The sequence below is a fragment of the Triturus cristatus genome, chromosome 5_1, assembly GCF_964204655.1.
Source record: "Triturus cristatus chromosome 5_1, aTriCri1.1, whole genome shotgun sequence".
NCBI lineage: Eukaryota > Metazoa > Chordata > Amphibia > Caudata > Salamandridae > Triturus > Triturus cristatus.
Window position 1 is genome coordinate 364,429,162 of NC_140587.1, and position 16,506 is coordinate 364,445,667.

Consider the following 16,506-nt stretch of genomic DNA (forward strand, 5'->3'; position numbering starts at 1 on the left):
GTCCAATTTATTTTTGATAGTTTGGGTATTCAGACCATGTGAAATAGGTATTATTTGGATGACTGTGGAAGCAGAAAATCAACATTTTCAGACCAGTAAAGAAAGAGAAGAGTTACTTTGTTGCATGGCTAAAAAAGGATAGAGCCACTAGTCCATAAACCATATGAAATGGGCCTTAAATAGCTCAGTGTAAAGCACCTGAAGTGGCTTACATACTACCAAACAGTGTTCTGCAATAGCAGGTGACTAAACAAGAATACATAGTTGGTGCAATCGGGCTCTAAAAGCACTTGATGTTTTGATACTTTGTCCTACAAAATATATTTTGTGATGTTGAATAGGAAAAACAGTACAGGAGCATTAGAAGAGTCTCACATGCAGTAGATTGCAAGTCAGTAGAGTCGCCGATAAGTATGGTGGCATTTTGCATACCTCTGTGTGAGTGGAATGTCACAGTATAGATGTGCTTGTCAATACCATCAGTCCTCGTAACTTTTACTGTATCTGGTTTTATTGAGAACAGGTCATTCAAAGCAGACTGCACTTCAGAGCCTGAGGCATCAGCTGACAGAGAAACTAGGATTCAAAGTGCAAAAATAGATGAATTATAAATATAAATGCATAATTATTCATAGTGTTTAAATGTTTTCTTTTTACATATTTAGTATTGGGTACTTTCAATAATTTAGTAGACCTGTAAATAACATGAATCGCTGTCTCAAATGCCATGAAATCTTCCATAGTAACACAATTTATCCTAGTAACAGAGATTTGGGAACAATAGGCTTATTTTGTGTCAGGAAACACACCCAAATCAATGTGCAATATTATAAAGAGTTTGACAAAAAATATTTTCCTTCAAGCTGATCATAAAGGAACAGTACTAACAATATACAGAAATCATACATTTACTCTGAATTTATCAGTAATAAGTACTAAATATAATCTTTCACTTTGAGTACATACTTGTTTTTTCCATATCATAAATAAGTGCAAAATGGAAAAATGAACATGATTTTGCACAGGAAATGGTGATTTCCTGGACTTCTTCAGTGGCATTAGTCATCGTCCAGTTCTCCAAGGTTATTACCTAAGCAATAAGTACAATGATAGGTTAATACTTTATTATCATCCAACTCTAGTTTTTTTCTTCATCAACGTTATGATAAGAGAATATTTGCATTGTTTACAGGTTACATGTTATTATACCTGCCTTCACTTCTTCAACGTTTTAAATGTATCTACTTCTTCCTTCTCAATGTTTTTCAAGAGTTTTATAATACATGGTTAGTAATTTGGTTTATTGTACAGCTCGATCAAACTCTTGGTTTGATTCAATGTAGAAAGTATTTCAGCTCTTCGTCATAGAGGTTTTTCACCATTTCTATCCTGACATGCATTGCTCCTGGTCCACCTAGATTAGCCTCTCTTCCTTCTCATATTCCCCAAAAATACCTACATTTTTTTGATCCTCTCTAAATTATCTGCTTTGTCAGATTTGCCTAAAACCAGCATGTATTGGCATACACACATGCACACACATACACATGCATGCATGAACAAACACACAAACACCAACAAACACATACTCAGTAAGCTAAATTTGGACATCTGTTTCAACGCAAATCTCATCTCCTCTTAGAACATCAATTTTATTACAAGGTGGAGGCTCATAATATACAGTCTATTTCCTCACTGCTTTATTCACAACTTTTTAGTACAATACCCATTATGCATTTCAGTTCAAAGCAGGAAATGAGATCATAACAGAATAGAAATAGAAGATATGTAAGAGCCATGGAGTGTCAGCTCCGCCTCATTAATTGCTGCTTGCAAAGATAAGTGCTAACCATAAGTAATTGTTTCACTGTCGGGTACTCCATATCTTTAACTGTGCACTATGTTTTCTGTTTGTTACTAAAGGTGTCCAATTTCAGCTCGTATTACTACTTTGTTCATGTGGTTCTGTTAATCTTTATATGTATCTCCAGTAGTGCGCTTGTTTCCCTGTCTATCCCTTTGTTTGTATAAAGCCTCCTGGTGCTTCAAATACATAATTGATCTTTTGGGAGCATGTTTGTTTGCCAACTCATGTTCGCAACTTAATCCTTTATGTTTTTTCCTTCGCGCTCAAGTGACAATCAATAATTCCATTGAGCATGTCTATTATATACTTTAGACTTGTGAAGACAGGTCAGTCATATACATATATTTTGTATCACTTTTTCTGTTTTTATTATCTTTTCTTCATTATTTATATATTTATATGTATATATATATATATATATATATATATATATATATATAGATATATTTATTTATTTTTGTGTGGGTTTTTTCAAAAAAAAAACAAAGGTTAGAGGGACGTTATAGGTAGGCTGACATGCACTGCTGATGGCGTCACAATTTACATCCCTCATGACATGGTGAGTGACATCACTGATGATATCTCAAATAAATTGACATCATTGAATACATCACTGATGACACCATCAAGTGACTGTGAGTGTTTCTAAGAAGTTTAAGAATAATATATATATATATATATATATATATATATATATATATATATATATATATATATATATATATTCACTGAAAAAACCACAGGTTTCAAGGACGTCATAGTTAGAAATTAGCATTTAAAAAACCTTAGAAATTCACTGAAAAACCACAGGTTTCGGGGAGGTTATAGTTAGTTGGACATTTCACTCTTATAAAACCAGAGAAATTTGGCTGTTATAGTTAGTCCAGCTAACTAAAACTTGTGCCCCCACAATGCACTGCTGATGATATCACATATTATATCAATCATGACATGGTCAGTGACATATATATATATATATATACACACACACACACACAGACACACCAAGGTGTATTGAAGAATGATTGGGTGTATGAGTGACTGTATAAGTGAGTGATTAAATGTGTTTTACTATTACATGGGTGACTGACTAATCTGCATGAATGATTGTATTAGTCTGTCAGTTGGTGTGTAAGTGGCTGCTTGGGTTGGTGAGTAGCTACATGAGTTTCGATATGGGTTATTGATTGGTTGTCTGAGTACCTGAATGGATGCCTGCGTGTCTGTGTGGGTGGGTGGGGTGGGTGTGACTTCCTGCATGGATGTGTGAGTGGGTGATTCACTGCTTGTATGGCTTCAAGAGTGCATCTGTGATGGATTGTATGGGTGGGTGAGTGTGTGAATGGCTCTCTTGGTGAGTGAATGGATGTCTCAGTGGTACATGTGTGAGTAACTACATATGTGAAAGGCAGTATATGTGAGTGTTGGAGTATATAAATGATTATATGTGAGAGTGAGTGATTATGAGAGTGGATGTATGAATGAGTGTGTGCTTGTGTCAGTGATTGTGTGAGAGTAAGTATGTGTTAGTATCGGTATAAATAAGCAAAGTGCTTTGTGTATAACTGTGTAGGTGAGTAAATGAGAGTGTGATTGATTCTTTGCATTTCTGACTAGCTGTGTGAGTAACTCTGTGAGTGAGTGGCAGTGTGTGAGTATCTGTATGGGTGTATGAGTGCATATGATAGTGGCTGTATTGATGAGTGACTGCATACATGAGTACCTGTGTGGATGAGTGAGTGGATGTGTGTGTGTAGACCTAGGAATCAGTGAGTGGATATATAGTAAATGGTATTGGGATGTCTAGGGTTTCAAGAATGGCAGTCTTTATTTTAGAGTAGGTGTATCAAAGGTTATATTAGGCTGTGAGGAGGTCCATCAGATTATCACGTGGATGATGTCATCAGTGATGTTATTTGAGATGGCATCAGTGATGTCATCAGTGATGTCACTGACCATTGTCATGAGTGATGTAATGTGTGATGTCATCAGGAGTGCATTGATTTGGGCTCGAGTTATAGTTACCTGAACTAACTATAACAGCTGAATTCCTCTTATGTACAAGTATAATGTCCAACTAACTATAACGTCCCTGAAACCTGTGTTTTTTTCAGTGAATTTCTAAGGTTTTTTAAATGCTAATTTCTAACTATAACGTCCCTAAAACCTATGGTTTTTCAGTGAATTTCAAAGGCTTTTTAAATGCTAATTTCTAACTATAACGTCTTTGAAACCTATCTATTTTCTGTGAATTTCTAATGTTTTTTAAATGCTAATTTCTAACTATAATGGCCCTGAAACCTATGGTTTTTTCAGTGAATTTCAAATGATTTTTAAATGCTAATTACTAACTATAACGTCCCTGAAACCTATTTTTTTGTGAATTTCTAAGGTTTTTAAATGCTAATTTCTAACTATGCCTACATAGGTAGGACAGGTGAAGAAAGAGAGAGAAAGGCGCAGAAAGAAGCAAGAGAAGTGCAGAAAGAAGCAACAGAAATGCAGAAAGAGGCAAGAGAGGTGCAGAAAGAAGCAAGAGTGACTTGCACACCATTAGTACCAATCTAACACCCACATTTAGTAATAATAAAAGAGGTGACTATTCTAGGTTTGCAAAAGGCCTTCCACCATGCTGTAACACTTGTCGCTGGTAACGTTTGAGCCGTTTGAGCTAGAAACAAGGGTTATTTTGTTCAAATCTGCAGATTATGCAGCAGAGGATGGATTATTGGGCAAATGCGGTAAATGTATAATAGTGCCAAAGTCGGTGCAGCCAAACATTGCATAATTCCAGTGGCCCTGCTCATACCTCTGACTAGGTCCAGAAGTGCTCCTCAGTGGTTCCTTCTTTTTTTGTCTCATTGAGCACTGTATAGAAAGTGCTTCAGTACCCTCCAGAGCCAGCTGGGACTGGTTCTCCAAGCCCTGTGCCAGGGCAGAACAAAGACAAAGCATGGTATAAGTACTAGGGATGTGACCCCATGAGTTGTTCTTGGCTGCTTACTTGTGCCTGTTTGTAGCTGGAAGGACTGCTGGGCAAGGGGGAACCACAGTTGAACCCAGCTGCTGCTTCCTGAGGATCCCTATGTGATGGCCTGCCTGTGCCCAGCTCTGGTTCTCTGCTTTTGGTACCTGGGTGCCAGGAACGTGTGGTGGGAATTTCTGGATTTATTTCCCTTTTGCCCTGGGAGGACCATTGTCCGATATTTGGGTGGCCGAACGGCTGGATGCAGCTGGGGCCACTGAGAGTATGAGGAGCATCCTGGGCTTACTGTGCCCCTCAGCGCTGTGCCCGTGCATCAAAGGAGCATTGTGGGCACTTTCTCCGAGGTCCACCTGCAGGAACCAAGCAAGGGACTCAGGTTTCACCGTGGCGAGAAGAAGCCACCAACGCGAACCGGAAGCCAGATTGGGAGCACCTGACTGGGGCGTGGCCAAGAATGAAGTGCCATGCCAGAGGAGGAAGTCAGGCAAACCTGCTGCCTGGAGGTGGGCAGGGCCCCCGTACCAGTGGGAGCCCCGCGTATTGCCGGCGACTGCTGCAGGAGAGTGAGACGGAGCCTTGCTGGCTGCCCCAGGCAGCAAAGAAGCAGAGAGAAGGCCTGTGATGGGCGTGGCCACACCCAGGAAAGGAGAGGCTTGACCGAAGGCTCCACAGGCAGCAGGTACGGAGGAGTAATCCATGCCATGAAGCTGCAGGGCAGGGACAGGCCGCACATCAGCTTGCGTGGGCCCGACTCGCCGGAGTGAGGATGAGTCTGGCCAGTGAGGAAGTTTACCTATGTGACAGAGACTGAGTGAGGTCTTCCCACCCCTAGGGGAATTGTGCTACCGGTTGGTAGCAGTGCCTGCCCCCCTGTGCATTACAGGCCTGATCCCTGCTGCTCCTGCAACGTTGGGGCATTCTGTTTTAGAGCCCCGGTGAGGAGGGCTCCCCAAAGCACTGTTGGTGCTCATTTTTCATCACACAGCTGCCCCGCCGGATTGATGGCAGCTGCAATGACGGGCTCATATCCTTATGTTTGACTAAGAGGAAGGGGTGAGATGCACCACCACCCCCATATGCATTGTGCACGTTGTCTTCACTGCTGAGGGAGCTATAGGCAATCTGTTGGGGCCTACTTGTTACACAGCTGCACCGCCTGATTGCGGACAGCTGCAAAGTTGAGGGAACATTATTTTGGGTGTCAAGAGAGACCAGGGTGAGTTACACCCTCATGCCCCTATTTCTGGCACCCTCCTGTTGGGCCCGTACACTGCTGCAGTGCAGATTAGAGAACTGAGTTTTGATGGACGAAGGGCATTGCGGGAAAGATGGGTCTCCGAGGAAGGCCAGTTGGCCTGTGAGCACCTGATGTGCTGGTAGGGCGCAAAGCCCTAATGGGATGCACAATGTGTTTATGTCTAATGTGATGCATAATATGGTTTATACCCAATATGTTCTGCATATACCAAGTGATGTGCTATGATGGTTATGCCTAATTGCTAATGCCAGTAGTTACTGGTTGTTTTATATTCACTACTTGCATTCTGAGGGTTCTGACAGACGCCCTATTGGCCCGGTCATGTATATAATCCCCTGTAAAATATTGCCTAGTGACAGGTGGCACAGTGTACATTTGTAATTATGATTCTAATGTATTTATGATAATATAAAGGCAATTTATATAACCTTGTGTGGAGTTTCTTTTATGGTGTGCCTAGTGTGTCGCTGCTGTGTGTGTGTGTTGCACAAACGCTTTACACATTGCCCCTGCGATAAGCCTGATTGCTTGTGCCAAGCTACCAAGGGGGTGAGCATGGCTTATTCCTTGCCCTGACTAGAGTGGTGGTTTCTGCCTGGCTTTGGTGCATGCCTTAGCCAACAAGAAATCCCATTTCTAACAAAGGCCTATATCTCCCACACATAGGATAACATTGGGTTGACCTTATTACATTTTTTAAGTGTAATTTCCATTTGTGAAGAGAGGGATTATTCAAGTTTGGTGTCACTGAACTCACATTTTAAAACAACATCTTATGAGGAAGTTGGATTTTAAGTTACAGCTTAGCAAATGCCACTTTTAGAAAGTTAACAAAAATATCTGGGCACGTGTCTGACGCGCCCTCCAGTCGCACTGCTCAATACGGGAATTATTCCTCGCACTGTACTTTTAAATGTGTAAAGTCCCTCTTTCAATTGACAGTGTAAATCAATAGGTAATCAATTTTAACCAGTTCTTGTACCAAAGTTAATCCAAAAGATCACAGTCACGATGAAGACAGCATCATTCCATGTTTTGCTTTGAAGGACTGCCACTCTGCTGGAATGCTGCATTGCTGGACTCTTGTCTTGCTGTTCCTTTACTTTGCTGAGATGCCATGCTGCCTGCTGTTCTCCTGCTTGGGTGAGGACCAGACCTGAATCACTTGAACCTAGAGTGACTCCAAGGGGTTGCTGGCTTGCCTCCTGTTCTCCGTCTCAGGGATATCAAAGACTGCAATTACCTGCATCTGGACTCTACAAGTTGTGAGTCTGTCCTGCCAAGTGGTGACAACCCAATAATGGGCCCTTGGAAGTGAAGGCTAAGGTGCTTCTCCATTCAGAACCCAAGTACCCTCATTGGAACCGACACATCTTTGCTTTCACATGAGTCGGAACGAGAGCATGTTTGTCTTTGTGTGGAGCGGACCAGGCGCATCACCTTCACAACCAGCGCATTGCCTCTGGAATCAACACATTCTACTACGGGAGCAGCAACTGTGCATTGGATCCGCCACATCACCACAGTTACATGGAGAAAATCAATGCATCTCATCCACCGTGTGGCTTGACACCGATGCATCGCTCCGGCTGCACCTCGCAACTTTGTCGAATATGCATCTCGGATCACAGTACTTTGATTCAGCAGGCCCAAGTGGGTACCTGTATCCATCCCGTGCTCCATTGTGGTTGGCCTGAATTTTTTACTTTGTCCTGGTCCAGCATGACCAGATAACCCATTTAAGCGCTTATTGCTAGTAGCGCTATTTTGCATTCATTCTTTCAAATACTTTATTTCAATCATTTAGACCATAAAAGTACAAATGCAATAAGCTTTACAGTACATTAGGACAATCCTCAATACACAATCACAAACCTCAAAATCCTATTTTACAAATACAATATATGAGCCAGCACCCCATTAAGTAAACAAAAACCACAGCAACACATGAAGAGTGCCCTGTTAAAAATATACTAACATTGAGCAAGGATACATTTGTTATATTTCATATTTATAAAACACTAAAAGGGCACTCTTTGAAAGCACAGATATTAAAAAGTAGTTAAAAGTAGACCAGGTCCTATTAAAAACAATAAATAGTTATAAGCTTAGGCCTGTGGGTTGGTATCTAGAAGAGACTTGTGCACACACCACATGGAAAATAGGAAGCCCGAAACAGCATATACAATTGGAATTTGGGTGTTGTATTTCAGGAGCCTGAATGCCTCTGCACAGTGCTTGGACCCCAGCTTTCTGCATAGTTGTATCAACCAAAGGTGTCTGGCTTTTTCATAGCCAGGGCAGAAGAAGAATACTTGTAACTCTGACATCTCTACATTGCTACAGGCCGGACAACCTAGTGGAGTTGCGCCTGTCCATTTGTTAGAAAAAGCACGCAGAGGGAGAACCCCATGTCTGAATGGCATGTATAGTTTCCTTGGTAGTGCGGGTTGTATGTCGTCCAAGGCGGACTCTAGCATGTACTGGTCTTTTACACTCATGAATGCCGGAATCATATAGGGCAGTACTAAACCTATTTAAAATTCACTACTCACACTCACTCCACTACCTTAACCACTTACCCTCACGCGGTGAGCAGTCTAAATATCGAGTTTTAAATTTCGACCTACAAGTATATCGAGTTGTTAATATCGTAGGTAAAGAATATCGAAGTCAAGAATATCGATGGACAGAATATCGACCCCAAGGTAAGTATTATCGAAGTTAATAATATCGAAGTCATTAATATAGATGTAAGTAATATCGTAATCAAAAATTTCGATGTGAAGAATATCGATATTTTATTAGTGTAATGTATTTTAATATGTATTTTATTTGTATGTTAAAGATTATTGTAATGTATTTTAATACATTTAAAAATAAATGTTTAGAGATTAATAATTATTTAAAATATAATTTAGCGTTTTAGTATCAGAGCGGGTTGTGGGTTTATAGGGGAATAGGGTGGGAAGTAATTTAATTATAATGAATTAATTAATATGTATTGTTTAATTGGTATTTATGATTAATTAATTGTTAATTAATTACTAATTGTTAATTAAATATATTAATTGATTAATTAATTGTTAATTAGTTATTAATTGTAAATTAATTTTATTAATTGGTTAATTATATAAGTTATAATTAGTTTAATATTAATATAAATATAATTTAGCGTTTTAGTATCTGAGCGGGTTGTGGGTTTATAGGGGAATAGGGTGGGAAGTAATTTAATTATAATTAATGAATTAATATGTATTGTTTAATTGGTATTTATGATGAATTAATTGTTAATTAATTACTAATTGCTAATTAAATATATTAATTGATTAATTAATTGTTAATTAATTATTAATTGTAAATTAATTTTATGAATTGGTTAATTATATAAGTTATAATTAGTTTAATATTAATATTTATTTATTGGTATTGTTAATTAATTAATTGTTAATTACTAATTAATTGGTGATTTAATTTTATTAAGTGATTAATTGATGATTAAATTAATTATGTGAATTTTTATGTGTAGTGGGTTGTGGGTTTATAGGGGAATAGGGTGGGATGTAATTAAATTCAAATAATTACTGATAATTTTTATTTATTTGTAATTAATAATAATTAATTGTCAATTAATTAATAATTGGTAATTAATTGTTATTAGTACGTTAAATATAGTAAATATAAATAATGTATTATTTCATGTTATTTGTTGTTATTGCTAATTAATGTATTGTTAATTAATAATTAATTTGTGAATAATTGTAATTTGGTAGTTAATATGTATACATTTGTAAATAATAAGTATATTAATTATAAAGAATGTATTATTAATTGTAAATAATAGATAAACTGATATTTAAATGTATTGTGTATTTTGTATGTGTAGTGTGTTGTGTGTTAAAGGGGGAATAGTGTGGGATGTAATTTAAAGTTATTTATATAAATATTTATTTTAAATAATTGGTATTTAATAATACATATTTAGTAAATTAATTATTAATATGCTATTTTTTTTCTTTCTAATTATTTAATTGGTTATTATGTTTATAGAATCCCTATGCTATCCAGTGCTTTCCCAACTGTTTTACTATCTGGAGTTGGAATAGTAATTTTTAACCCTACGCTATCCAGCGCTTTCCCTACTGTTTCACTTACTGGAGTGGGAATAGTAATTTGTACCCCTACGCTATCCAGCGTTTTCACTACTGTTGCACTCTCTGGAGTGGGAATAGTAATTTTTACTCCTACGCTATCCAACGCTTTCCTTTCTGTTGGACTCACTGGAGTGGGAATAGTAATTTTTACTCTTACGCTATCCAACGCTTTCCCTACTATTGCACTCTCTGGAGTTGGAATAGTAATTTTTACCCCTACGCTATCCAACGCTTTCCCTACTGTTGCACTCTTTGGAGTTGGAATAGTAATTTTTAACCCTACGCTATCCAGCGCTTTCCCTACTGTTTCACTTACTGGAGTGGGAATAGTAATGTGTACCCCTACGCTATCCAACGCTTTCCCTACTGTTGCACTCTCTGGAGTTGGAATAGTAATTTTTACCCCTACGCTATCCAGCGCTTTTCCTACTGTTCCACTCTCTGGAGTTGGAATAGTAATTTTTACCCCTACGCTATCCAGCGCTTTCCCTACTGTTTCACTTACTGGAGGGGGAATAGTAATTTTTACCCCTACGCTATCCAGCGCTTTTCCTACTGTTTCACTTACTGGAGTGGGAATAGTAATTTGTACCCCTATGCTATCCAGCGTTTTCACTACTGTTGCACTCTCTGGAGTGGGAATAGTAATTTTTACCCCTACGCTATCCAACGCTTTCCCTACTGTTGGACTCACTGGAGAGGGAATAGTAATTTTTACCCCTACGCTATCCAACGCTTTCCCTACTGTTGCACTCTTTGGAGTTGGAATAGTAATTTTTACCCCTACGCTATCCAGCGCTGTCCCTACGGTTTCACTTATTGGAGTGGGAATAGTAATTTGTACCCCTACGCTATCCAACGCTTTCCCTACTGTTGCACTCTCTGGAGTTGGAATAGTAATTTTTACCCCTACGCTATCCAGCGCTTTTCCTACTGTTGCACTCTCTGGAGTTGGAATAGTAATTTTTACCCCTACGCTATCCAGCGCTTTCCCTACTGTTTCACTTACTGGAGTGGGAATAGTAATTTTTACCCCTACGCTATCCAGCGCTTTTCCTACTGTTTCACTTACTGGAGTGGGAATAGTAATTTGTACTCCTACGCTATCCAGCGTTTTCACTACTGTTGCACTCTCTGGAGTGGGAATAGTAATTTTTACCCCTACGCTATCCAACGCTTTCCCTACAGTTGGACTCACTGGAGTGGGAATAGTAATTTTTACTCCTACGCTATCCAACCTTTTCCCTACTATTGCACTCTCTGGAGTTGGAATAGTAATTCTTTTCCCTACGCTATCCAACACTTTCCCTACTGTTGCACTCTCTGGAGTGGGAATAGTAATTTTTACCCCTACGCTATCCAACACTTTCCCTACTGTTGCACTCTCTGGAGTTAGAATAGTAATTTTTACCCCTACGCAATCCAACACTTTCCCTGCTGTTGCACTCTTTGGAGTTGGAATAGTAATTTTTACCCCTACGCTATCCAACACTTTCCCTGCTGTTGCACTCTCTGGAGTTGGAATAGTAATTTTTACCCTACGCTATCCAACACTTTCCTTACTGTTGCTCTCTCTGGAGTTGGAATAGTAATTTTTACCCCTACGCTATCCAACACTTTCCCTACTGTTGCACTCTCTGGAGTTGGAATAGTAATTTTTACCCCTACGCTATCCAACACTTTCCCTACTGTTGCACTCTCTGGAGTTGGAATAGTAATTTTTACCCCTACGCTATCCAACACTTTCCCTACTGTTCCACTCTTTGGAGTGGGAATAGTAATTTTTACCCTTACGCTATCCAACACTTTCCTTTGTGTTGTTTTTTTTGGAGCTGGAGTAGTAGTTTTATTGTGTCTGCTATTTAATATTTTTTTTTATTATTTTAGCTAATGTAGTATATAATTAATTTTAACAATATTAAAATTAAATGTAATTTTTTTAATTTGTTATACATAATTATTTAATTTGTATTTATGTTATTGTTTTATGTGTGTAATGTTTTTGCAATTGTTAACATTTTTAAATAATTTATAATTTATTAAAATAATTATTAAAACATTATTAAGTAAGTATATATATTATATATTATATGTCTATGTTTAATTAATTTTTTATTAAATTATATTTATTAATTATTAATTTTTAACACTGTGAAATATATTTAATTATGTATATTTTATTTATAAGAATTATTATGTTTATTTTACATATTTTTTATCACAAAAAAAACCGATATTTTTAAAAACGATATTTTTGACATCTATATTTTATTTTCGATATTTTTGCACTTACCATGTTGTAGATAGGATGTCGATATTCTTGACATCGATATTAGTGTTGCGATATTTTTGTAGGTCGAATTTCTGACCTTCGAAATTTTGTCAGAGAACCCCTCACGCACCAAACGGCTGTCTCTTAAAAGATCTCCGGCAAAGAGCCCCTTCGCGGGAGTCCATCGGGCATTGCAGCCCCGGCCCGATGAGGAGCACAGCCCAATGATGAAGCATGCCATCCTTCGAGGTGTGTGAGGGCAATTCATAAAAGACCTGTTCACTCCCCTCAGGAACTGCACACCCTTTTGATATACGTACCTACAATGAGCATTGTGCAGGACCTCACCAAAAGCTCCCGGTTCCTCCACTTTGATAGAGATACTCCATCTAACCACAGATTCCTCACCTTAGAATTTCCCCCAGGTGCCAGACTGGATCTGGTAAATTTTGTAGTTGTGCTCCTGCACGCTGATATATGTAGTCGTGTGGCCTGCCCCAGAAATGATGGAAAAGAGCTGAATATAAATGGCACCCCTGTGTGCTGACTTTGGTTCTAGACTTTTCTCTTTCTACAATCCCAGAGATGCAGCATGAACACCTGTTGGTAACAGTGTTCTGAGTTCTATTGTGCAACCTTGCTAGATATTAAAAAAGAGAACTCTACAGAATTGGGAAGTGGGAGGCCAGTGAGGAATTTGCAGGTAAAATATCAATCAGAAAGATCTTTACTGAAGGAGCGTAACTTGTTCTTCAGATGGATACTTCTAACTGCAGATTCCACAAGTTAGAATAGATATCTAAGCAGTACATCCCCCATGTGGAGGGTCCATGGAGAGGGTTCAGACCAAAAAGTCTTGCAGAAAGGCAAGTGTCTGCGTACCTGGTTGTTAAGGCAGTAGTGCTTTGTGAATGCTTAAAATGATGCCTGACAGATGCCTGACAGACATCTAGGACAGGCACCCCTTATGCTAATGCAGTGGTGGTGGTTCTCAGACATTCTGGAACTGCCTCCCAGCCAGTATGTAGCAGATCTTAATGCAGAGGTCTATCCAACTGGACAGGGTCTTATTATGCTCAGCCTTCCCTTTCTTTGCTCCTTGAAACCCTACAAAAACTTGATCATCCACTTGATGGTCCATGGTACGATCAATGTAAAAACTCAAAGCCCCTTTGCAGTCCAATTCGTGAAGTCTCTTCTCCTCTTTCTATGGGGAAGGTGGAAAAAGAATGCCTGGTAGAATGATCAACTGCCCAATATGAAAGGGAAAATAATGTAATCAAGCAAGAGAGAGAGGAATAATGTAGACTAGTTCTCTTCCCCAGGTACATAAGATAAATATCAATGAGAACTACCTAAATAATGGAAGCTAGATGTCCATGTCTGGAAGGAAAATCTTTTGTTTTTTATGAGGACCCTCACCCACCAACCTATTTGGTGGCATGCTTCATCATCGGGTCCCAGCTAAGGTGCCAATATTTATCACTATGAAAGGGAGTCAAAACTTTCAATAAGAAGACCTCCTGAGTCCACTGCACCAACTTGTCTGGAATGAAGGTGGTTTAGGATGTTTGCACTGAGAATGCTTATGTTCACTCAAACAACAAGCTGAAGTGAAGAGGAACATAGTGTTCAAGGTCAGGATGTCATACGTGGTCCACTTTCTTGGTGGGAGCTGTGTGTTTGTTGGACAACATTAACGTTGGGATTGTGCCAGACTGATTCTGTGCACACTCTCCAGGGATGTTGGTCTATAGTCCTGCTAGCACAGAGGGCAACCATTAGTACTCCTAAAATTAAGTATGTAGCACATGGAATGTGCGACATCAGAACATGACAAACCTGAATCCAGAAGGAATCGTGGAAACAGATCTAGAACCTTTTCTCTCGGTTACTTGTGAAATCCTATAGAGAGACACAAGAAATACACAACAAAGCGTTTCAATATTTATTGAAACATTGTGATTCTTGTATAAAATATATGTGCTGCAATGATTAATATACAGAGCAGATAAAAGGAAAATTAGCATTAAGAGAACAGTGAAAAGGATAAACAGTTCCGCCATCATGCTAAAGCAGTGTATATATGTTGGTACTGTGTGCATTCCCTAACCTAGCTGCCTAGGACGTGTGATCTGCCAAATCCCATACTGGATGATCTAACTCACAAGTTGGACATCCCACCAGGCAGAAGGAAAACAGAAATCAGCTGGGCTGAGACTCCAACAAGCCACAAACTCGTAGTGACAGTAGAATGCCTCTCTAATTTGAATATGTAAGTGCTTGTGTATATATAATAACAGCATCCACACTTCCGTGCCAAGGGCTCAGCCAGGCTGATATTGTTTATTCTCTTCTTATAGCTGTGTCGCCTCATGGACGATCAACAAACAACAACATTTGCACAATGAATGTTTAGTCCTTGTACCAAACGCTCAAGGTGTCGTGATAGTGTCCCTACGAAGTTGAAATGTAAGCGATGTAGTTTCAGAGAAACTAATCCTACATTGTAACACAAACAAATGTATGTCCGAAATCTTCATGTAGGAAAAGAAGGCAAGTTAAGAAACCTGTGTGTGTAAATGGCAGGTTTCTTCCCGAGCCTAACCCAACCACTTGACACCCAGTCCTTGGATGTGATTCGGATAAAGCTATCTAAGGCTATTAAAAACAATCTATAGCAATGCTATTTGATTATATCTATTCATATAAAGGACACTAAAAATTATAAAACACAATCATTTTCTTTGTAGCCAAAGCATTCAAAAAGGTATAATAAAAAATATAAAAGGGAATAAAAACTAAAAAAGTGCTGCAATTTGAAAAAAGATTTAGAATGTTAAAAACAGGATGAATTAAAAGTTCACACAAATCGTAACTGCCCAATTGTTTATGTATTCTGAGAGTTAGACTAAGCATTTCTAATCCCAGCAACTTCAGACGATTATCCCAGAGGCACACCTCAGAGCAAGTCTATGAAGAAAATATGTTCCCATACATACCCCACAGCAGCCACTGAAGGAGGAACCATAAGCAGCAGGAAATCTGAAGAACCAGAGCCAGGATCCAGTTCACCAGGTCAGAAGCATACCAGGAGGGCTTGTAGAATATGTTCTAAAGCAACGGCAAGGGACACCAATTTTCCACCACAAAATCAAGAGCGTCTACGACAACTTCGACGAAAATAACCAACACACTGAACCCTCACCAACCACCCCGACACCCTGAAGCCAGCGATCAACAACTGGACAGCCCTCACCACCGAAGACACACTGAAGACAATGAAGTCAATCCACTCCAGGGCCCCCATGGACCCCTGCCCCCACCACATTTTCAACAGAGCCACTGACTCCATCGCACCCATGCTCTACCACACCATCAACCGCTCCCTGGCAACTGGAAACACGCTGAGATCAACCCCCTCCTGAAGAAACCCTCGGCTGACCCCACCAACCACAAAAATTACAGACCCATCTGCCTGCTCCCATTCCCAGCGAAAGTCATCGAGAAAGCCATCAACAGCCAACTCGCCATATTCATTGAAGAGCACAACATCCTCGACTCCTCCCAATCCGGCTTCAGAAAAAAACACAGTACGGAAACTGCCCCCCTTGCCGCAACAGATGACATTCGTACCTTACTGTACAACGGAGAAACAGCAGCCCTTATCCTCCTCAACCTCTCAGCGGTGTTCGAAACAGTCTCTCACCGCACCCTAATACGTATACTCCATGACGCAGGGATCCAAGACAAGACCCTCAACTGGATCCGCTCCTTCCTCTCCTGCAGAACGCAGCGGGTTAGACTCCCCCCTTTCATCTCGGACCCTATGCCTACCACCTGCGTAGTCCCCCAGGGGTCCTCCCTCAGCGCTACGCTCTTCAACATCTACATGGCTCCACTCGCCCCTATCGTCAGAGCCTACTCAACATTGTGTCATATGCACACGACACCCAACTCATCCTCTCC

General features: G+C 39.6%; 1 protein-coding gene across 2 annotated transcripts in view; it reads right to left on the reverse strand.

The window, feature by feature from the left end:
* Positions 1-16,506, reverse strand: part of LOC146830894 (fibrocystin-L-like) — a 1,907,335-nt gene that overhangs the window by 1,263,544 nt on the left and 627,285 nt on the right. For both annotated transcript variants that reach the window (XM_085605084.1, XM_085605082.1), the window contains exons 17-18: positions 967-1,090; positions 433-576 (exon numbers count right to left, since the gene is read on the reverse strand). In XM_085605084.1, coding sequence (XP_085461210.1) covers positions 433-576; positions 967-1,090 — 268 coding nt within the window. The remainder of the gene's footprint in view (positions 1-432; positions 577-966; positions 1,091-16,506) is intronic.